Source organism: Phoxinus phoxinus (genome assembly GCF_949152265.1).
Source record: "Phoxinus phoxinus genome assembly, chromosome: 16".
Lineage (NCBI taxonomy): Eukaryota > Metazoa > Chordata > Actinopteri > Cypriniformes > Leuciscidae > Phoxinus > Phoxinus phoxinus.
The window spans coordinates 34,382,039-34,407,861 of NC_136891.1; the positions used below are offsets into that span (position 1 = coordinate 34,382,039).

At 44.2% G+C, this 25,823-nt stretch overlaps 1 protein-coding gene across 1 annotated transcript in view; it reads right to left on the reverse strand.

Moving 5' to 3' along the window:
* The window catches only part of nbas (NBAS subunit of NRZ tethering complex), a 177,772-nt gene that overhangs the window by 87,297 nt on the left and 64,652 nt on the right, over positions 1-25,823 (reverse strand). Inside the window, 9 exon segments of the mRNA XM_079584617.1 lie at positions 1,153-1,161; positions 1,164-1,231; positions 5,424-5,547; positions 6,855-6,968; positions 7,449-7,619; positions 14,139-14,210; positions 15,154-15,311; positions 18,322-18,435; positions 24,186-24,299. Coding sequence (XP_079440743.1) covers positions 1,153-1,161; positions 1,164-1,231; positions 5,424-5,547; positions 6,855-6,968; positions 7,449-7,619; positions 14,139-14,210; positions 15,154-15,311; positions 18,322-18,435; positions 24,186-24,299 — 944 coding nt within the window.

Genomic DNA, 25,823 nt, shown 5'->3' on the forward strand with positions numbered 1-25,823 from the left:
CACTACCTGGTAACCAATCAGATCAACGTGTGATCGCCAACCAGTGAGTGAGTGAATGGAGGCGGGGCATTTTTATGGATGAAGTGATTGACTACATGGGGACTGTAACCGCACATACACTGCAGAGCTGCGTCCGCACGGCTCAACGCGCAGGAGCTTCTGCTTGCCTCAGTGCTTCAAATGTTTAAATATCACAATTCTCGAATCAGCAAAAACTACCAGCCTAATAAATGTAAATTATAATATAAGACAAGTAAACAGTCAGTAATAAAATAAGAACAAATAATCAAATTACAAATTCCACAAATAAATACAACAGAACACAGATACAACAGAAGTGTTCAGGCAGATCTAGCGGGAGCTTTACAGAATTACACAAATGTCAAATAGCGCTGTATAGTCAGGTCAGGGATCTTTCAGTGATTTGTGTCTCGCTATTGCTAAAGCCCCTCCAAACAATGCCTACCCTACATTTAAGACTTTTTGCAAAGACATTAGTGTCCAAACCCGCTGATGTGGCGTTCATATGTGGATTATAGAGTGAATGGCCATTTGGAAAGAGTGAGCAACACAAGTGTGTTCAGACACTGAGACATAAAATGAGTATTAACAAAAAAGAGACAATACGGAAAAATAGACTAAAACCATTTTAACAAATTCTGATCACCGTTTAAAAAAAGACGTAGTAATAAAGTGACAAAAGGAAGTGTGCCAATGGGAGCTGTGACGCTCGCAGTGATGACCATAATAAGAGGAACTCAGGAACTCGACCCGTGAGGAGCTGAAGCAGCGCAGGACAACGGCCACGCCAACACCACATCCAGCTCGACTGAGGACACTGGGGACATGCTATCATTCAAGCCCATAAAGATTTATTTCAGATGATTTTATTAGAGAATGAAGCGATTGCCGATGCAATACTACTTTCACACAGAGGCCCTGAAGTGGCAGGACAGAGGCTCACACTGTCAGCATTACACTTGATATTAGATTTACTGTGACTTTTAAATGGCTTTATCTTTCAATACCACACAATTTTGACCACAGTGAAAGAAATAGTTATGGAAAACCATAATGTGAGGCACACACACACCGTCACTCAGAATGAGAGAGAGAGAGAGAGAGATCTGCAAATAGAGCAGTCAAACTCACCTGAGTGTAGAGCCAGTAAAATAGGCCAGGGCGAGTGTCATATCTCTGGGGAGAGCATCACTGGCCAGCTGAAGGAGAACTGTGAATAACAGAAGATGGAGAGAGAAGAGAAGGTGAATATTTAGAGTTATTCCTGCAGAGAAGCACCTCCTTGCTGTACAGTAACATGATGAGACAGGGAGAGAGAGAGAGAGAGAGAGAGAGAGAGGAGAGAGAGAGAGAGAGAGAGAGAGAGAGAGAGAGAGAGAGAGAGAGAGAGAGAGAGATGAGAGAGAGAGAGAGAGAGGAGAGAGAGAGAGAGAGAGAGAGAGAGAGAGAGAGAGAGAGAGAGAGAGAGAGAGAGAGAGAGAGAGAGACTATGACGCAGATTCAGGACCAAAATACCATTTAAAAAGCAATAAGATACGAGAGGCTGTCCCTGCTAACCAGGACACAACAAGTCAGGAGCAATAGGATAATAGGATTTTAGGATTCGTTTGGTTTCTATTTGTGAGACGTTAATTTGTTACATTTATATAATGCTTTTTTTGGGACCTCAAAGCGCTTCACATATGAACATAATCTCCTGAACCTCCAGCAGTGTGCGGCTCCAGCGGATGATGCGACGGCAGCCATACTGCACCAGAACACACACCACACACACCAGAACACACACCACACACCGGCTTACTGGTGGAGAGGAGGCCGTGAGGAAGACAGTCAGGTGTGGGGGATGATGAGGAGGCCATGATGGACAGAGGCCGAGGGGCAGATTTGGCCAGGACACCGGGGTTACACACACACACACACAGGGGTAACACACACACACACACCGGGGTTACACACACACACACTCTCTAACGAAGGGACATCCTGGGATTAGTAATGAGCACAGAGAGTCAGAACCTCAGTTTAACGTCTCATCAGAAGGATGGCGCTCATCGACAGTACAGTGTCCTCGTCTCTACACTGGGGCGTTAGGACCCACACACACCACAGGGGAGAGCGCCCCCCTGCTGGCCTCACTCACTCCTCTACCCAGCAGCAGCCTCCCATCCAGACACTGCCCAGCTCACTCCAGTGGACACCGGTCCTGGGCTACTGGGACACCGGTCCTGGGCTACTGGGACACCGGTCCTGGGCTACTGGGACACCGGTCCTGGGCTACTGGGACACCGGTCCTGGGCTACTGGGACACCGGTCCTGGGCTACTGGGACACCGGTCCTGGGCTACTGGGACACCGGTCCTGGGCTACTGGGACACCGGTCCTGGGCTACTGGGACACCGGTCCTGGGCTACTGGGACACCGGGGTCCTGGGCTACTGGGACACCGGTCCTGGGCTACTGGGACACCGGTCCTGGGCTACTGGGACACCGGTCCTGGGCTACTGGGGGGTGACTGCTGGCAACGCTGAACTGAAGACACGCCCACTGTGGAATCTCATTGGTCCAAAATACTGACACTCATAGCATTATATTAACATCAAATATGTCCTGACGGCTGTGACGGTAAACATGTTCTCATTCAGTGCGGACAATTTGATAAGGACACAATGATGCAATGATTAGATGAATAGTAATATGCTAATAATATGAATATATCCTCAGATTTAGTGTGTATCAGTTTCTCATGAAGTCTGCAGGAACACACATGAGCAGAACGCACAACGCTAGAGAAGAAGCGTTCCTGTTAGAAGCAGAGGCGGACTGCTGTGCCGCGCATCTCCCCGTAGTGACAAAACACTATTCTATTCAGATTTATAGGCAGGACAAGTAGTTTAAGGCTTGGTTTGTAGAGAATTACAAACATGCGCACATATATTCAAACGCACATAACTATAGAATTAATTCTTGATGCGCTCGTGAGCATCAGTGTTTCTCACAGGTTCAGTGTAAAGTCTGTGTAGAGAGAACGCTGTCGTCTTAGCGGAGTTTTATTGTTTTATTGTTGCATGTAATACATACAGTGCCTTATGTCTCTGAATCTCTGCCTGCCGATCCTCATATCAATATCACATGTATTTCTAGAACAGTTCCAGTCGTGGGATTGAATAAGTCACTCAATAACGTCCACACTGGTTTCGGACACACTAACGGCTGTTCACAGTTTTTTGGCTTTTAGTATGAATATGTGAGTCTTACTGTTATCTATAAGCTAGTGCGCTCCAAACCAATGACAAAAGTCACATTAGAAGACCAACCCAACTGAAAATTAAAATCATGTTGATGTCAGAATACAATGTCAGATTGACGTTAATCTCCAATGTTGGACAGATGTTTTATTGTGGTTGAAAATCAGGTTGACGTCAGAAACCAACATCAGTCGAGTTCTGACGTCAACCATACTTTCATTTACAACCAAAATGCAACACAAATCCTCCCTGACGTTACTACTCTCTACTCAACGCCCTTCACAGAAATGTAGTGGAGTAAAAAGTACGATATTTGTCTTTCAAATGTAGTGAAGTTAAAGTAAAAAGTTCCCAGAAAAAATAATACTCAAGTAAAGTACAGATACTCAAAAAGTGTACTTAAGTACAGTACTCAAGTAAATGTACTTTGTTACTGTCCACTTCTATTTTTTTTTTATAAATACATTTCTTTATTAAAGTAGGCTAGCCATGTTATTTAATCTGATGCGACTTCATGTTTTCCGTGTGTACAGAAGCTGTTTTCTTTAAGATCTGCAGAGTTGCAAAGCTCAAAGTGTCAAACCTAGAGAGATATTCTTTATAGTACTCGACCGCAGTTCTGCGTTAGACACGGTCGATCACAACACACTTCTCGACCGGCTGGGGTTTTCTGGGATAGGCCTAAATCATTCAATGGCCTAGGAGCTCAATACACTCACTCACTGAATATAAAGCCATCAGATCACTCAGATCACATCAGCCAAGGGTTCACTCGAAGCACGGCGAGTCCGCTTTAGCTGCTATGCTGGAGCCAGAACCAGAGCCAGAACCAGAGCCAGAACCAGAACCAGAACCAGAACCAGAAGAGATCAGGTGCGCTCCTACTGTAGTCACACTCACATCCAGACTCAGAACACTTCTGTTCGGCTGTGCATTTACTGAGTGAGCGGTGCCACTGTGCGTCCGACTGTGTATTTTATTATATTCTTTTATTCTAAACTGTTTTAACTTTAGATTATTTTAATGTCTTCTATGTAAAGCACTTTGAATTACCATTGTGTTGACATGTGCTGTATAAATAAACTTGCCTTGCCTAAAAGTTAAGGCTCAGCCACAGCTTCCTAAAGCGCTTCGCTCAAACACAAAAGTCTACGTCAGTATCATGTGGAGTTTCAGACACTACTCTGTTTGGCCTTTCAAAAGAAGACACAGTTAGCAAACAGTGCTTAAGCTTTATTTACAACACTGTTCCAGAACAATACAATCTTTCAGAGGACTGTTCAATCCAACCAATCCAGCGCACTCCAGCTCAAGTCCGATCCCAGAAGATATACATGCATACATACAACTATAATGGAAAGAAAAATAACACTGTTGCATAGTCAGAAGTGTGATTCCCAGATGAAAAATAATAAAATAAAATGCTGACCATATCAGCAGCGGAAAGCATCCCTAATTCATAACCTTTAAGCGTTCCACACATAAGAACAGAGATTAGAGAGGACACGCACGCAATATCTAAACCGAGCAAAGAACCATGACTGTACGTTTATAGGAAGTGTACTCCGCATACGCTCTGGCGTGCAGGTCATTAATTTAGCATTATCAGCCGACGCAAGCACTCTCCTTTCCTCTCACGTTCTCCACACGAAGGTGACTTTACGCCTGTGGAGCCGCTGAGCGACAGTGACACCGGAGGAATTAAAGAGAGGATAAGAAAGGAAGAGGTAAAGGGAGATTCGCTATTTGCATTCCTCCACCAAAGTTCCTGCACCCGTCCCGTCACTCCGCATCGATTTTCTCATTCGCCTCATCCATCTTGAAGCAAAAGGCCTTGATATTTTGACTAGCCGCTATCTCTCTTGTATCGGGAGGGTGCGCGTTATTTACTGCTGTCTGCTTGCGGTGAGTACACATTAATTAATCAATATGACGCTATTCTTCCAGACGTGTAGCGGCGAGTGGTGATGCATCAGAGAGACGAGGCCGGGCGGCGAGCGTCTGCTGCCCCGGGACAGAGATCACAGCACTGCTAGCAAGGACACGGCGACTAACAACAGGGTGACGAGCGGCGACTGATGGCGGATGCTTGACCGGCACGGGAGAGGTCACTAGTTTAGATTGTAGATGTAGATGTGTGTGTATATAAGCAGCAATACCTTCGGTTGCAGGAAACAGATTCTGGCCCTCGCTGTTGGTTTCCGCCAGTTTGCCCGTCCGCAGTAAAACCTCAGCAAAGTCTTCTTGAGGAGTGTAGACGTACGAGGAGTACACATCCTCACACTGGAACACACACACATTACACACTTGGGTTTGCCAACTTATTCTGAAATTGTTTTGCAAATCAGTCGCCAAACAACACAAAATACACTACCATTCAAAAGTGGAACATATTAATGTTTCTGAAAAAAAGAAGAAGTTTTCTATGTTTATTAGTAAGGCTGCATTTGTTTGATTAAAAATGAGTACATTTTAAAATGTCATTTTCAAAGCTGATTATCAGCATCATTACTCCAGTCCAGTGTCACACGGTCCTTCAAACTGTGCTCAAGAAACATTTCTTATTATCATTGTAAAAACGATTGTGCTGCTTAATATTTTTGTGGAAACTGTATTATTTGATGGATAGAAATTTCAAAAGAACATTTAAGAGCATTTATTTGAAAAATATTTGTTTATTATAAGTTTTTACTTTTAGTTTTGATCAATTTAATGCATCATTGCTCAATAAAAGTATTATAAAAAATAAACGTACTGACCCCAAACGTTTGAATGTATATTATTATTGCTTTTCTTTAATTGAAGAAAAGCACAAGCATCAGATTGTTACAGAAATAAATGTGTGTTTCACATACAAATAACCATATAATCACAATGATGTGCTCATATACATATAAACACCTAAATAAACAAGAAAAAAAAAAGATGAAATAAAATTAAGTTTTATCCAGAGCGTGTCTCCTTAAAGTAATCTAAAAATTGGCTCCAAGATTTTAAGAAAATATTGGGCTTCATTCTAACTCAATAGTTTGACTGCAAAAAGTGGAGGAGACGCAGCTTCCAATTAAGTAGTATAAGTCGTCTAGCCAACAGTGTGCAAAGTGCAGTATTCTCCATCTCTAAAGCTGCCAGTTTAACATTTCCCAGACATCCCCCAAATAAAGCTGTCAGTGGGTTGGGGTCTGGGTCAAAAGTGTCTGGGAAACAACTAAAAATTCCACCCCAAAACCTTAATAACTTTGGAGGACAGGACCAAACACAAAAATACAAGTCATCTGGAGCACTGATACATTATGATATTGGTTTCATTTTAGAAGTTTGAAAGCTTCAGATTCACTGTAATTGCATGGAAAACAGTACATTATTCAATTTCTGTTTTTGTGTTCCACTGAGGAAGGTCAACATGAGTGTAATTACATGACAAAATATCCTTAACCTCATACACACTCAGAACTAAACTTCACATTTCCCTTTATCACAGCAGTGACTCTGGCAGGACATGGGAAAGATAGAGAGTGAGAGAGAAGATAAAGCTGTAGGAGAAACACAGACAGATGTGATCCAGAAGGAAGGAGATGTAGTAAACTCACCGTATTGACGTATGGATCATCGAACAGCTCCTCGTAGAAAGGACTGCATCCCTGCCTCTCCAGATCTGCGTTCTGATTGGCCGAACCGGTTCGGCTTCTATCCGCGGCTTGTCCCTGAGAGGAGATAAATGTTCATTAAACATTCATAGAATATTCATAAAACATTCACAGATACGCATGCAGGAGGCATTAATGTTCCAGCCATGCTCATAAACGCTCGTGAGGCGGCAGACCCTTCTGCCAAGGACGGGGGGGGGGGGGATATTCTGGCCTGGAGAGAGAGCCACTATGGAAGGCCATTAGGAATGCACAAGCTTCTGCTTGTCATCAACCGTTTCACAGGAAGGACTCGGGCTTGGGGAACCAGACACAGGAACTCAAACACAAACTGCTTCACAAAGAGACGTCGGCCGGGGAGAGCCTCGTCCAGTCCTGCCAGCTTTTAATGGCCTAACGAAACCTGCCAAAAACGCCTCACAGTTGAGCTTTGTCCAAGCGGTTCTGTTCTGGAGAGGAGCGATGCATAAAGGAGCGCGGCTGCACTTCTGAGAGCGGCGGACAGAACCGCTCAGCCGGAGAGTAAACGTGACTTACGTGCAGCGGGCGAAGCAAGCTGAGGGACTCCCTCCACCACTGGGAGTCGCTGGCGGCGGTCAGCGCAGCTCTGGTGCTCACGCTGGTGCTGGTCAGGACCTCTATGGTGCGGGCTGTGGTTCTGTGCAGCAGGTCTGTGGGGTAAACTGATCCGGGAACAGCTCCAGCCTGCTGTGGGCAGCCAGGGAAGGTTTGACATCAGACATCATGAGCAGATCACAGTGGTTATAGCAACAGCACACTATACATATCCTGTAGATGTTCTTTCTGTCCACAGACACCGTTGGCGTCCGCACGAGCGATCGTTTCTCTAAAGATGCTGTGGAAGCGCTTGCCAGATAAAAGGGAATTAACTTCACAAATCAGAACCATGAAGCTGTGATTAATGCATAATATAACCAAAAGAATATGTACCTGGAGTATTTTAATACATGACAATATATGATAAAATGCTAAAACTGTAAAAGAACAAGTTCATATCAATGTCATATATTTGTAAATAAATAGTTTTATACAGTATATTTAAATGTAAATATAAAAGTTTAATTTATTATATTGTAGTATTTCTTTTAAATACATTTTATAATTTAATTTAACTTAATATAACATTTAAATTAATTGAAATGAAATCATGTTCTCAGTGAGACCAGGACCATGCATTAAGAAAGTACATTTTGATTTCATGTTGACGATTGGTTGATTTTAGGGCTAGGGCAGTCCCAAAGTGGATTCCCTGACATTTAATGAATTTAGTTTATATATAACCAGTGAACGGGTCTACTAATCGTCTACGAGATTGACATGCATTAACTACAACGATGCGTGTCAGAAGTGGACTTTTAAACAAGGCACTCAGGACTGTACATGTTCTCATGTTGCATAAGCTGATTTACCCAAGGCAAGTGTTAGCCAAATACAGACACAAAGAAACTAGAGGAAATGCCAGCAGGAACAGAGATTTCCCTATAAAACAAACAGAAAGCGCTACTATAGTCATCTCATTGCGCTAAAGTCAACATGCATTATAAATGAAGGTCTAGGCACGGGGACGTAGATCGACTCCTGAGCAAGAGCCCGCCAGCTCTCTGTGGCAACATGACAACACAAAGCAAACGCAGTTGTTTACATGTTCGTGATGCTAGCTGAACTTTCAGAAACGTCAGAAACGCAGGAAATAGCTCACACTGCCCTTCCAGATCGTGTGTACAGCGCTGAAGCACGCAGTTGACCTCATCAATACTTCATTCAGTTGTAAATGCACATTTAGCCGATAAACAACACAGACATTTAACACAAATGTATTTTTGTGCACACATGAAACTTTAAACATGCAGTGTGTCTTCTCGTGCGGAGGTGAAAACAGCGCTCGGGTAAAGGAGCTCGGCTCTGAAGCCCTATTTACACCACATGAAAAATGCAGAGTCTGTCACTGAGTAGTTCAGTCAGAGGCTGTGCTTTAAAGCCCACTATAATGTAATAATCCAGGGAAGATTTACCGTTTTATAGCCATGAATGAAGCATGCGTGCTCATGTTAAAACCTGTGATGAACCGCTTGTAGTCAGCAAGAAGTCCAAATTGACACTTTTTACTTTCTTATTGCAGGTTCATGGACTTACTGGGAACAATTTATTGTTCATCATTTCAAAAGATAGAAAAGTAGCTTCTTAATCTTCAAAATATAGTAATTTGTGCTCAAATAAAATAATAATTATTATTATTGTATAAAAGGGTTATGACATGGATTTTTTTTTATATGTCCATTGGGGTTCCCTTGCAATGTTAATATTTGTTTTGCACAAAAAAACAAATATGCATGTAGAAAAACACTCATTCTGCCCCTCGGTCTGCAGTGATCCATTTAAGAGCGGCTCCTCTGAGGACATGTCAGTAAACAGCCACTGTTATAATTGGCTAATGTCAGTGCATAGGAAACCGTCTCGACGCCCACTTGCTATCGTACGCGAGTAAGTGTTCTGAAAAACATCACCGCTATAAAACCAGAATTTACAGATGAGGCATTATAAGATCATTTACTTATGAGTTGTGATGCAGCTGCTGTCAGCTCAGATCCAATACAGTCGGACGCTTCATCTTTCAACATTTTCTTTTTTACCACTGTGCCACTCTTACAAAACAAAATGCTCCGAACTAACACATAATCGTCCGATGTGATCCGGGACACTTTTAAAAGAAACCATCCACTTGTTTTCGACACTGAGGAGGACATTTTAAGCTGTGAAACTTGCAGGTAAGACCTCTTACACGTCAAAAGATCTCTCATGATTGATTTCTCATGCCATGAACCTTTAAAGTTTTATTATACATATAAAATTATAAAATTAATTATAAATTTAAAATATAAAATTAATTTGCCACAACATAGGACCAGTTACATTTAACTAGTAAAGGGAAAAGGCGTTTAAAATAGTGAAAATAAATGTATTAATGTGTTATACTTTTTCTTCCAAATAAATTGTAACCTATTGGGCCCTATTTTAGCGTTCTGAACCGCAAGTATCAAACGTGAAACGTAACTTTGTGGGCGGATCCCGGTGCTGCCGGTCTTGCGTCGACGCACATCTAAAATGTGTGTCTGAAGTCGCTTCATTACTCATAGGTGTGGTTTGGGCGTAACGTGAACTAAACCAATCAGAGCGTCCTCTCACATTCCCTTTAAGAGCCGGCGCGCTTGTTCCACGGCGGATTGCTATTATAACTGCGGATTGCTATTATAACGGCGGATCGCTATTATAACGGCGGATTGCTATTATAACGGCGGATCGCTATTATAACGGCGGATTGCTATTATAACGGCGGATCGCTATTATAACGGCGGATCGCTATTATAACGGCGGATTGCTATTATAACGGCGGATCGCTATTATAACGGCGGATCGCTATTATAACGGCGGATCGCTATTATAACGGCGGATCGCTATTATAACGGCGGATCGCTATTATAACGGCGGATCGCTATTATAACGGCGGATCGCTATTATAACGGCGGATCGCTATTATAACGGCGGATCGCTATTATAACGGCGGATCGCTATTATAACGGCGGATCGCTATTATAACGGCGGATCGCTATTATAACGGCGGATTGCTATTATAACGGCGGATCGCTATTATAACGGCGGATCGCTATTATAACGGCGGATCGCTATTATAACGGCGGATCGCTATTATAACGGCGGATTGCTATTATAACGGCGGATTGCTATTATAACGGCGGATCGCTATTATAACGGCGGATCGCTATTATAACGGCGGATTGCTATTATAACTGCGGGTCGCTATTATAACGGCGGATTGCTATTATAACGGCGGATCGCTATTATAACGGCGGATTGCTATTATAACGGCGGATTGCTATTATAACTGCGGGTCGCTATTATAACGGCGGATTGCTATTATAACTGCGGATTGCTATTATAACGGCGGATTGCTATTATAACGGCGGATTGCTATTATAACGGCGGATCGCTATTATAACGGCGGATCGCTATTATAACGGCGGATCGCTATTATAACGGCGGATTGCTATTATAACGGCGGATTGCTATTATAACGGCGGATCGCTATTATAACGGCGGATCGCTATTATAACGGCGGATCGCTATTATAACGGCGGATTGCTATTATAACGGCGGATCGCTATTATAACGGCGGATCGCTATTATAACGGCGGATTGCTATTATAACGGCGGATCGCTATTATAACGGCGGATCGCTATTATAACGGCGGATCGCTATTATAACGGCGGATCGCTATTATAACGGCGGATCGCTATTATAACGGCGGATCGCTATTATAACGGCGGATCGCTATTATAACGGCGGATCGCTATTATAACGGCGGATCGCTATTATAACGGCGGATCGCTATTATAACGGCGGATCGCTATTATAACGGCGGATCGCTATTATAACGGCGGATCGCTATTATAACGGCGGATTGCTATTATAACGGCGGATTGCTATTATAACGGCGGATTGCTATTATAACGGCGGATCGCTATTATAACGGCGGATTGCTATTATAACGGCGGATCGCTATTATAACGGCGGATCGCTATTATAACGGCGGATTGCTATTATAACGGCGGATTGCTATTATAACGGCGGATTGCTATTATAACGGCGGATTGCTATTATAACGGCGGATTGCAATTATAACGGCGGATTGCTATTATAACGGCGGATTGCTATTATAACGGCGGATTGCTATTATAACGGCGGATTGCTATTATAACGGCGGATCGCTATTATAACGGCGGATCGCTATTATAACGGCGGATTGCTATTATAACGGCGGATCGCTATTATAACGGCGGATTGCTATTATAACGGCGGATTGCTATTATAACGGCAGATTGCTATTATAACGGTGGATCGCTATTATAACGGCGGATTGCAATTATAACGGCGGATCGCTATTATAACGGCGGATTGCTATTATAACGGCGGATTGCTATTATAACGGCGGATCGCTATTATAACGGCGGATTGCTATTATAACGGCGGATTGCTATTATAACGGCGGATCGCTATTATAACGGCGGATCGCTATTATAACGGCGGATTGCTATTATAACGGCGGATTGCTATTATAACGGCGGATTGCTATTATAACGGCGGATTGCTATTATAACGGCGGATTGCTATTATAACGGCGGATCTCTATTATAACGGCGGATCGCTATTATAACGGCGGATTGCTATTATAACGGCGGATCGCTATTATAACGGTGGATCGCTATTATAACGGCGGATGGCTATTATAACGGCGGATTGCTATTATAACGGCGGATCGCTATTATAACGGTGGATTGCTATTATAACGGCGGATTGCTATTATAACGGCGGATTGCTATTATAACGGCGGATCGCTATTATAACGGCGGATCGCTATTATAACGGCGGATTGCTATTATAACGGCGGATCGCTATTATAACGGCGGATCGCTATTATACCGGTGGATTGCTATTATAACGGCGGATTGCTATTATAACGGCGGATCGCTATTATACCGGTGGATTGCTATTATAACGGCGGATTGCTATTATAACGGTGGATTGCTATTATAACGGCGGATGGCTATTATAACGGCGGATTGCTATTATAACGGTGGATTGCTATTATAACGGCGGATGGCTATTATAACGGCGGATTGCTATTATAACGGTGGATTGCTATTATAACGGCGGATTGCTATTATAACGGCGGATTGCTATTATAACGGCGGATTGCTATTATAACGGCAGATTGCTATTATAACGGTGGATCGCTATTATAACGGCGGATTGCAATTATAACGGCGGATCGCTATTATAACGGCGGATTGCTATTATAACGGCGGATTGCTATTATAACGGCGGATCGCTATTATAACGGCGGATTGCTATTATAACGGCGGATTGCTATTATAACGGTGGATTGCTATTATAACGGCGGATTGCTATTATAACGGCGGATTGCTATTATAACGGCGGATCGCTATTATAACGGCGGATCGCTATTATAACGGCGGATTGCTATTATAACGGCGGATCGCTATTATAACGGCGGATCGCTATTATACCGGTGGATTGCTATTATAACGGCGGATTGCTATTATAACGGCGGATCGCTATTATACCGGTGGATTGCTATTATAACGGCGGATTGCTATTATAACGGTGGATTGCTATTATAACGGCGGATGGCTATTATAACGGCGGATTGCTATTATAACGGTGGATTGCTATTATAACGGCGGATGGCTATTATAACGGCGGATTGCTATTATAACGGCGGATTGCTATTATAACGGCGGGTTTGCCGGCGCACGCCAGGAGCGGTTCGCAGCCGAGGAGACCGGCGTTCTCGTCAGGACCGTAAAACACAGAGAAGTGACATTGGGGATGATGGAGAAACACACACATTAGCTTCGGTTAAACAGGCGTATAATAATTTGGGTAAATGTGTAATCTAGATTTTTTTCACATCTTCATGGACACAACAATGATTTCCCTCGTGTGTTAATATTTTTCCTTGTAATAATGTATGATTTGCATAAATGAAAACTGCTGCATCTGTGTAGATTAGAGAATCAAAGTGTGTGTGTTGTTCACACGCTACATAATGGCCAAGCACACGCCCTTAAAATAGCATCTGACTAACGCGCGGCGCCGCTGTCTTTAGACTCGGTTTCTCCTGGTCAGTGGCGGAGTTGTTTTCTGAAACTGCAGAATATCACCAGAGAACGTTTGCGCCGGAACACACCAGCTTGGTCCTGGTCAGCGGCGGAGTTGGAACACACTCCTCTTTGCGCTGAACCGCCCCCCGAGCGCAAGTTCATTCCCTAATTTACCGACGAGCGTCTGTGGAGGGAAGAGTCGCTGTGCGCGGGTGCAGAATAGGAATGATACATGCGTCGCTGAACAAAGTAAATTGCGCTGGGTGCAAGATACGGCCCACAATGTTAATGTTGATAAAGAAAAGTCTATGGACACACCAAGGCACCAACTATTCCCACACAGGCTTCTCAGAAAGAGCAAACACAAAACTGTTGTATAAAAGGTAAATGCACAATACTCAAGGAACACAATTAGCAAAGATTTATCACTCAAAAAATATTAGCTCTTTAAAGTGTCACACTAAATAAAGGCCGTGACGTGATGTATGCAGAAGCGCTGTTCTTTACCGCTGACGGCTCGCTGCCGGTCCTCCGGGCCTCAGACGGATCAATCTTGTAATTTACAGCCTGGTACAGAACCTAAGACAAGAGAGAGAGCAGAGCATTGGCTTCTCATTCATGCCCTTCAGCAGAATACCTTTTTTTCGCCTCAATTTTCTTTGCTCTTAAATGTTTAATCGTTCTGCCAGTATTTATACTTGACACCGCAGTAAAACTTATTTAAATTACTATTCCATTCCTCAATACATTTTCTTTTGAGTGTTTCAATGTGGCGTCTATCTTGGTATATATAAATCTACTTTAAGACTTTCCTGAAAGCAGCCTGACACCAAAGCAGTCAACACACCGAGAGAGAGAGAGCGAGAGAGAGAGCGAGATAGCGAGAGAGCGAGAGAGAGAGAGAGAGAGAGAGAGAGAGAGAGAGAGAGAGAGAGAGAGAGAGAGAGAGAGAGAGCGAGAGCGAGAAAGCGAGAGCGAGAGCGAGAGCGAGAGCGAGAGCGAGAGAGAGAGCGAGAGAGAGAGCGAGAGAGAGCGAGAGAGAGAGAGAGAGAGAGAGAGAGAGAGAGAGAGAGAGAGAGAGAGAGAGAGAGAGAGAGAGAGAGAGAGAGAGAGAGAGAGAGAGAGAGAGAGAGAGAGAGAGCGAGAGAGCGAGAGAGCGAGAGAGCGAGAGAGCGAGAGAGCGAGAGAGAGAGAGAGAGAGAGAGAGAGAGAGAGAGGTTAATAGTATGTGTGCCGGGGGCGATTTCTAAAACTTAAAAGCTCCATCTTAAGTCCAGAGTCGGCCCATGTCTAGTGCGTCCAACACAACATATGAATATAGACAAACACTATGGAAGAAAAAAGCAGGAAACTTGGCAAATGTCTGATGCAGTGGAGGGCAGGAGTTAGGTTTCTACTTGAAGTATCAGAAATTCATTACTGGTTATTGACAACTGGAAATATGTGATGTAATACAAGGACACTAGCAAGCATCTCTCTCTCTGCATACATGTGTAAACACAGTGAGTGAACAGAAGGGCACCTGGGTCTGAAGGGAACTGGAGGCCGCTAGCAGGGTCTGGATTCTGCTGGGAGGACAGTGTGTGAGAGAGAACGCCATGAGCTCCTGACGGGCCGAGAGCTGCGAGTACGTCTCACACTGCCCCAGCTGGGCACACACATCCCAGCCGTCGCTATAGCCTAGAGCGAGGAGCGAACGACACAGCGAGAGAGTTATGCACAGCACAGGCGTATACTGTACAGGGATGCTGACGGACAGAGAGAGAGAGAGCGAGAGAGAGAGCGAGAGAGCGAGAGAGCGAGAGAGCGAGAGAGCGAGAGAGCGAGAGAGCGAGAGAGCGAGAGAGAGAGAGAGAGAGAGAGAGAGAGAGAGAGAGAGAGAGAGAGAGAGAGAGAGAGAGAGAGAGAGAGAGAGAGAGAGAGAGAACCAATGTTTTCCAGACGGCCTTTTAAATTCTGATTCAATTCAGTAATATTTCATTTCCATTTGAATTTGAATTTAAGTCCGAAGACTCAAAACAGAATAAACATATCTGCTAAACAAGTAATTTTCAACTAAAGAAATTTAAAGTCGGTCATAAATGTTGGCTTGACAAAACCTTAATTGAAAGTTTAAAAATAATAGATAGTTGATTAGATGATAGATGGATAAATACAGTGGATGTAGACATAAATGTAGAAATAGACAGACAGACATATGAAGACTTCTCGAAGTGCCTTCTGAAATGTTCTTCTAAAATGAGCATTTTTATCAAGCTTGTATGTTTATGTTCAGTTATTTCACTTTAATGGCAATGAAAATTACCTATTATTTGCCATTAAAGTGAGATTACTGACCTTAAATATACGAGCTTGATCAAAATGCTCATTTTAGAAGAACATTTCAGAAGGCACTTCGAGGCTTTTGCATCTGAAGTCTTCATATACTTTATACAACATCTGCCCAGCAACAAAAAAAACCACAAACCCCACAATCCCCTGCTTCAGCCTCACGACTGTGGCTCTGCGCTTCGAGTTAGCACGGTTTCAAGAATCTGCAGCAGTTTTATATTCTTGTTTTTCCATCCATGTCTCTTATTGCCTCATGTATTCAGTAAATCTTTTCAATCTCTAGCACTCTTCCTCATTCTCCATGTGACTGAATAATTACACCGTGAAGCCGGAGAGAAGCTAACCCGTTTTCCACACTGATGTTAGCGAGGCTGTGAGACTGCCGCCGATAGCAATCAGAGATTAGCACATCTTCTGTTCTCAAGCCTGCATTAATCTACCCCAGCCTGAAGCGCACACACACACACACACACACACACACGCAACACCAGTCTCTTTCCAATATCTGATGGCACATTGACTGAACAGCCCCACACACACACACACACCTTTGAGCGCTGACAAGACATGAATCTGCCCAGAATGATAACGATGGTCCTGCTGATCACACTCAAAACATTGTGCTGCTCAAACCTCACTTATGAACACAGCAGATTCTGATGCAGTAAAACACCCTTGCATGAAACATCATGAAAAACTGATCTCCACGTCTTTTTCAAGGTTCGTGGATAATAAAGTCCCCCTGTAGTCAATCATTGTATCCCTTAAAACTCATCTTTGATCACCAAAATTACAAATTTAAATGTTTTTCCCTCGAAAAATATGTATTCATGCCTTAAAATAGCTTGAATGTTGCTCAATTGAATGCAATTCAATTAATATGCAAATTAGCCCCGCCTCCACTCACTCACACCAGCTCAGAGATTCAATCGTTGATGGGCACTCGAGAAAATACTCAACAATGGTGTTGACTCATGAATTTGTACATGGTTTGTCTTAAAGCATATTAAAAACACCACATACGGACTACATTAAAAGCTTGAAGTCATTTTAAAGAGCAACTTCTAACCAAACCAGCAAATATTTTCAAAAAATTTGTTATTTTTCATGTTTTTTAAAGCTGCAGTCCGTCGTTTTTCCTCTTTGTCGCCTTCTCTGTTAGAAATCTGCAATTGCAGTTATTCGCGGAATTATTAACTGTGCGTGGGTAGTAAATCGGCATGAAACAGCGCGGATGAACACAATGTATTGAGGCTGTCGCGTCGCTGTGGATACTGTAACGTTACTGTCATCAGCAATCTCAGAGTATACTTTTTGAAAGTGTCAACGTTAGAATTTTCATCGGTAAATGTCATCTGAACAAGTAAGTAACATTCACTTTTGTTCTGACCAAATTCGGGGGGTGGGGGAAGCATTGCAGTAGCTATATCATGCTGATTAAATCTAACGATTGCTTATATCACGTCAAAACGTGAAAAATATATTTTTTCTGTAGCCACTCTGAAGTCCGAAGTCTTTGTGTTTTACAACTGGTGAATCTCCAGTTGTCACTGGTGATTGTGGCTTTAAACTTTCGGGATCCGCCATACCAAGTGCTAAGCTAAATCTCCACCTCCATCATCCACACACGCTAGCCGGGGACTCATTCTCTATGTGTACAGAAGTGACGTAATGACGCAAAGACATGCTCGAAATTCCCGTGGAAATCCACCAGTACCACTGGAATTAAAATCATTATTACAAGCTTACCGTTTTGAATCGAGGTAAGGCAAGCAGATCGTTTTGAACACTGGCTGGTTACGTTTTTTTCCAAAAATGTCTTTTTTGATATTTTTAAACCCAAAAAAGTGCCGGACTGCAGCTTTAAGCTTTCGTCAATTCCAATGACTTTTCTAAATCTGCAGACCATACTTTTAAACTTCCCTGAAATTGCCAGATTTTTTAATAATGCGAAAATTATTTCAATATTAACACTAAATATATTATATAAGCTATTTTGGTGGAAATGCAATCAGATATAAATCTATCGGGGTAAACATCAACAAATATCATTTGCACATAAAAATAGATAATGATATCATATGGATAATGAATTTCCATGGTATTAAAATATGTTGTATCTGACCAGAAGAGTGTTACAGTTATTAAGCAAGAACTATGGCGAACGGGAGGTGAAGTGGGTCGAATAGGCCTCGATGTAAAAAATGTAAAAAAAAAAAAAAAAAAATCATCCTTGCATGATTTTTTAAAAAGATTTTAAAGAAAAAAAGTTTGATCCCTGAAAATCTGCAGTGCATTTCTGATTTGGATGAACACAGTATAAAGTGAAGTGAGATGGAGTGGAGCTGCGCCGGCTCACCTGCAGACATCAGATCCTGGCAGTGGATGTAGGAGGCCTTGAAATCCTGACCGTGCAGAGCCTGTTCTGCCAGCAGCGTGAGCACCTGACCCTTCCTCCTGGCCTCGTCCTCACCTAATCACACAACCATGAGATTCCAGAACATGACATGTTACATGCGATATCATATCTGGCGGTTATTAGCATCATCATCAGCAGCAGCACATTAGATTTCAGCTTAGATGAACTAAAGAACTCGCTCACTCACTCTCAAGCTTCCCATAAGAGACGCCTCTCAAGTGTTCAGCCTGAAATGCGATAAATTAATTTTTCTTTCAGAGGTTTTTCTTAGAAATGTCTGGATGTTGTACAAATATCACAATCACGTCTCAGAGAATGTCCTCTCACACACTCTGATCTCAGTCCAAAATAAGAAAATAAAGAAGAGCAAGAAGCCTGATGAAAACAGTGATAGGGGTTGTCTTTTTCATTAAAGTGTGTGTCGAGCATCAAAGCCAGACAGGCAATAATGCGAGCGGAGGCCGGAGAGAGTGTGTGCATGTGTGTGTGAGCGCCTGCGATTGCATGGATATGATTATTCGCCAGTAAAATCGAAAGGGTCGATGCCATATTTCAGTCATATCCAAACTGATTTATATGTGAGTCTTGATATATCAGGAGCATTTATTGCTGCCGGTTTATCCTCATTGCACCTTTCTCTCATGCCAGCAGAGGCGCAGGTGTGCGGACACACGCGCACAAACAACACAGCCCTACGGCATCAGTGGAGGGTAAGCCAAGGTGAACACATCAAACACCCGTCACTTCATAGAGAGCTAATCAATGCCACTATACATGGCAAGAAGAGCTTCTGACATCCTGCATACTGATCGGTCTACACTCAGAAGAGTCACAGCTCTGGGTTCACCTCAATTACCCCTGCAGCGAACACACACACCGAACGCTCACCTGAGGAGAAGACAACCGACACACACACCTGAGGAGACAACTGACACACACTCCTGAGGAGAAGACAACCGACACTCACACCTGAGGAGACAACCGACACTCACACCTGAGGAGGAGACAACCGACACACACACCTGAGGAAGAGACAACTGACACACACACACGCTCACCTGAGGAGAAGACAACTGACACACACACCTGAGGAGACAACTGACACACACCTGAGGAGACAACTGACACACACACCTGAGGAGGAGACAACCGACACACACACCTGAGGAGGAGACAACCGACACACACACCTGAGGAGGAGACAACTGACACACACACACGCTCACCTGAGGAGAAGACAACTGACACACACACCTGAGGAGACAACTGACACACACCTGAGGAGACAACTGACACTCACACCTGAGGAGGAGACAACCGACACACACACCTGAGGAGGAGACAACCGACACACACACCTGAGGAGGAGACAACTGACACACACACACGCTCACCTGAGGAGAAGACAACTGACACACACACCTGAGGAGACAACTGACACTCACACCTGAGGAGGAGACAACCGACACACACACCTGAGGAGGAGACAACCGACACACACACCTGAGGAGAAGACAACCGACACACACACCTGAGGAGACAACCGACACACACCTGAGGAGGAGACAACTGACACACACACCTGAGGAGGAGACAACTGACACACACACCTGAGGAGGAGACAACTGACACACACTCCTGAGGAGACAACTGACACACACTCCTGAGGAGACAACTGACACACACACCTGAGGAGGAGACAACTGACACTCACACCTGAGGAGGAGACAACTGACACACACACCTGAGGAGAAGACAACCGACACTCACACCTGAGGAGACAACCGACACTCACACCTGAGGAGGAGACAACCGACACACACACCTGAGGAGACAACTGACACACACTCCTGAGGAGGAGACAACCGACACACACACCTGAGGAGACAACCGACACACACCTGAGGAGGAGACAACCGACACACACACCTGAGGAGGAGACAACTGACACACACACCTGAGGAGGAGACAACCGACACACACACCTGAGGAGACAACTGACACACACACCTGAGGAGGAGACAACCGACACACACACCTGAGGAGACAACCGACACACACCTGAGGAGGAGACAACTGACACACACACCTGAGGAGGAGACAACTGACACACACACCTGAGGAGGAGACAACTGACACACACTCCTGAGGAGACAACTGACACACACTCCTGAGGAGACAACTGACACTCACACCTGAGGAGGAGACAACCGACACACACACCTGAGGAGGAGACAACTGACACACACACCTGAGGAGGAGACAACCGACACACACACCTGAGGAGGAGACAACCGACACACACACCTGAGGAGGAGACAACCGACACACACACCTGAGGAGACAACCGACACACACCTGAGGAGGAGACAACTGACACACACACCTGAGGAGGAGACAACTGACACACACACCTGAGGAGACAACTGACACACACACCTGAGGAGGAGACAACCGACACACACACCTGAGGAGACAACTGACACACACTCCTGAGGAGAAGACAACCGACACTCACACCTGAGGAGACAACCGACACTCACACCTGAGGAGGAGACAACCGACACACACACCTGAGGAAGAGACAACTGACACACACACCTGAGGAGGAGACAACTGACACACACACACGCTCACCTGAGGAGAAGACAACTGACACACACACCTGAGGAGACAACTGACACACACCTGAGGAGACAACTGACACTCACACCTGAGGAGGAGACAACCGACACACACACCTGAGGAGGAGACAACCGACACACACACCTGAGGAGAAGACAACCGACACACACACCTGAGGAGACAACCGACACACACCTGAGGAGGAGACAACTGACACACACACCTGAGGAGGAGACAACTGACACACACACCTGAGGAGGAGACAACTGACACACACTCCTGAGGAGACAACTGACACACACTCCTGAGGAGACAACTGACACACACTCCTGAGGAGACAACTGACACACACACCTGAGGAGGAGACAACTGACACTCACACCTGAGGAGGAGACAACTGACACACACACCTGAGGAGAAGACAACCGACACTCACACCTGAGGAGACAACCGACACTCACACCTGAGGAGGAGACAACCGACACACACACCTGAGGAGACAACTGACACACACTCCTGAGGAGGAGACAACCGACACACACACCTGAGGAGACAACCGACACACACCTGAGGAGGAGACAACCGACACACACACCTGAGGAGGAGACAACTGACACACACACCTGAGGAGGAGACAACCGACACACACACCTGAGGAGACAACTGACACACACACCTGAGGAGGAGACAACCGACACACACACCTGAGGAGACAACCGACACACACCTGAGGAGGAGACAACTGACACACACACCTGAGGAGGAGACAACTGACACACACACCTGAGGAGGAGACAACTGACACACACTCCTGAGGAGACAACTGACACACACTCCTGAGGAGACAACTGACACTCACACCTGAGGAGGAGACAACTGACACACACACCTGAGGAGGAGACAACTGACACACACACCTGAGGAGGAGACAACCGACACACACACCTGAGGAGGAGACAACCGACACACACACCTGAGGAGGAGACAACCGACACACACACCTGAGGAGACAACCGACACACACCTGAGGAGGAGACAACTGACACACACACCTGAGGAGGAGACAACTGACACACACACCTGAGGAGACAACTGACACACACACCTGAGGAGGAGACAACCGACACACACACCTGAGGAGACAACCGACACACACCTGAGGAGGAGACAACTGACACACACACCTGAGGAGGAGACAACTGACACACACACCTGAGGAGGAGACAACTGACACACACTCCTGAGGAGACAACTGACACACACTCCTGAGGAGACAACTGACACTCACACCTGAGGAGGAGACAACCGACACACACACCTGAGGAGGAGACAACTGACACACACACCTGAGGAGGAGACAACTGACACACACACCTGAGAAGACAACCGACACACACAGACAACCGACACACACACCTGAGGAGGAGACAACCGACACACACACCTGAGGAGGAGACAACCGACACACACAGACAACCGACACACACACCTGAGGAGAAGACAACTGACACTCACAGAGTAACTTTGGGCTGGACGCTCCACTAACGAACTCACTAAGACAACTCTGCTGTCCCTTGACTTTTTATTTTATTTTAGAGGTGCCAATTGCATTGTTTTTGATGACATTTTTGATGAAGACTAGCATAAAATAAAGCTATCGTGCTATCATTAAAAGTAGCAAGGATTAAACATCAAATGTACTGCATGTATTACCTATTAAACTGCTGATTTTGGGCCAAGGCACTTGCAATGGTTACTGTGGACATGGTTACACATGTTTTGGCGCTGAAGGGATGATAAGCTGTCCTCCGGTCTCCCTGTAGGACTGGCATAGGCGTCTTGCATTACACACATTGCAGTTTATTGCTCTGGCTCCTCTGCAATCCTCATGCCTCCTGCAGCAGGACTATGGCATGTGTACCAGGGTAATGATCAGGGACCTGGGTATCTTTCTCCTGGTGTTTTCCAGAGTAGAAAGGTTTCCTTAGTCTCCCAAGTTATTGGAACTGTGATCTTAATAATCTGCAGCCTGAAAACTGTTAAGTGTCAGGACTGTTCTAGAGGTGCATGTGCAATGATTGTTTAGGGTTCATTAAAGCGCATGAAAAACAATGTATATTTATATATATATATATTTATTTTAATATTAATGTATCAGTAACGCATTTGGACAACAGAATTTTTTATTTTTTTATGAAGGTTGATGATCAATATTTTTGAAGGTTAACCTTTAACTGACGTAAAGGAGTGACTACTATCACTGACTATTTGTTGAAAAAGAAATTAAATGACTGTTGAAGTTTTTAAAAGCTCCAGGACCCATTTTGTACCTATTTGTAAAAAAAATGTCTGATTTATACCAGGGTTGCATTTTTCCTGTCAGTGTGACTGAATTTTTAGGTCGTACTGGAACAGCAGCAACATCACCCCACGGTCTTTGATTCCGCACCGAGTATGAAACATCCCAAATGTGGGACAAAACAGCACAGACCAATTATCTGCAGCGGACAACAGCGCGCTGAACACATGGGGCCGTGTTCAATTGGACATATTTTCAATCTACACATCAGCCTTACAACAATGCACAATGGATTTGCTTCATAAAGAATACAAAGAGAGAGAGAGAGAAAGCTAACAAGACTAATCTTATACAATCACTTCGCTTGAATTCATGCTGATTCATGGAACAAACTGATTGTTGATTCGTGAAGTCACATCTCTGATGTGCATCTTCCTGGGCCGTCCGCTGCAATATTCATCTCCAACCCCTGAGCGAAGCCTTCTTCAGAGAAATGCCTACTTACTCATTCAAGCCCTCACTCATGCGCGTTCACCTGTAGTCAGGACGCCGCTGATTCAGCAGATGCAGATTACACCGCTCGCTAAAGCCTGCAGATTAGCGCCGTTCAATCATGAGAAATAGTCATGAAGTGTACGACTGTCATGTCATGTTGGAATGACATCAAAATATTTATAACTTTTGGGGATTGCATTGACTAACAACTAAAAGAAAGCGTTAGCTGAAGTGATGGGCAAGAACTGATGGGTAATTTCTCTGGTCTCTGCTGTGGTGATGAATCTGCGTAGCTGGAAATACTTCAGTTCAAGCGTTTTCTGCAAACGGACATACATAAGTGGGCCGTTAGCCTGACGCTGAGGGAAGTTATCAGTGGGTTTACCTGCGACCCGCAGCAGTCTGGCCACGCTGAGCAGGAGAGTGGACTGTCTGTACGCAGTAGGGCACTGAGAGATGCACTCCTTTATCAGTGATAGACGATCTGTCCGCTGACGCACTGCAGAGAGAAAGAGGAAATGAGAGAGCGGGACAAAACAAAGACCAAAGTTAAGACCTAGCAGAGATCCAGGAGCCTATGCAGTACTACACACACACCGCCTACAATAGACAAAATGTGCAGAATACAGTCACGGTTTCATACAAGTGCCACATCACCATACATCTACACAAAAGCACATTGATAGTTGGAGATTCTTCACTTTAAATCATCAGATTTAACGTTAGCATTGGTTTGACTAGATTTCTCTACACTAAGAGAATGTGCTTAGTAATCTCTGTAGAGTATCTGTGCATTATTTGTCACATGATCATGTATTTACACACATCGCCTGTGCAGGATCACACATCAAAAACTGATATGCCGTTTAATGCTAAAAATGTTAACCATATACTTTAATGATCAGCCATTAATTATTAAATTAAACAATTTTTCCCAACAAAATGAAGTGTGCGAGACACTGCATGCTAAGATGTGGCTCAAATAACAGTGAGCTTTTGCCTACTGTACAAATGCAGGAAATATTATCATTTTATCATATCCAAAAATGTTGAAAGATTGTTGAAATATTGAATAAAATAGTTGCATGAAAACATGTTAGAAAAACGAATTAAATATTGTAAATGGCTATGGTACAGTTTTCTTTGTTGTTCTCATTTATCTTCATATTTTTTACTTGAATTGTAAATCTTTATTATGAGGCAAATTGTATTTCTGGACCACTTTTCTTTTCTTTTATTGAGAGATGGATACTTTCCCCTAATTTCAGTCGATGGCAGACACCTATAAATCTAATTTCTCGTTGCACAGAGGACAGAGTAGGTCAAAAGTGGCACAGCTTACCCCACTCTCCCCATACCATAATGCAACTCGCTTGAATTGACTTTCCATTCCCATGGTCTTTCATTCACACTGCTACACACACTATGATTTGTTTTTAATAAACAGTATACAGTATGTACTGTGCAGTATCCATCAGATAGTATTTGGTTAGATCTTAACTAAAAAAGGTTTAGAAAAAAACAAAGGCCACAGAATTCAGCGCACGCACTCGCCACACTTCCTGTCATAACAAGCAAGTAGTTGTGATGTGTGGTAATTGGATGGACACAAAGCAGGTCTCTGCTGTCTGACTGAGCACAGCTTAAAATATTGAGCTGGAAGTGGACTGTGCTGGGGTCACGCTGGTCTGCAAGGCGGGGGGCCACGAGTGTCCGGCCTGCGGGGGGCCGACAGCTCCATCTTTAGAGGACTCACCACTGGGGTCCCGCCAGCATCAGCAGCGCTGCCAAACACATTACCCTGCTTCCACAGCCGCGCATCCGCGTGTGCACAACAACAGGCTTTGTTCGCTTAAACGTGGTTCTTATGGAATACAGTCCAGCTTTTGCTTCTTTATCCTACATATATCTTTCAGAAAAGAGCTCATTTAAATGGAGAAGAAGGGAAATAAGCAGATAAATGAAGGTGCAAGTCAAGCTTTGAGGCAGGCTATCGCTCGCTGCTGGATGTAGAACTTCTGCT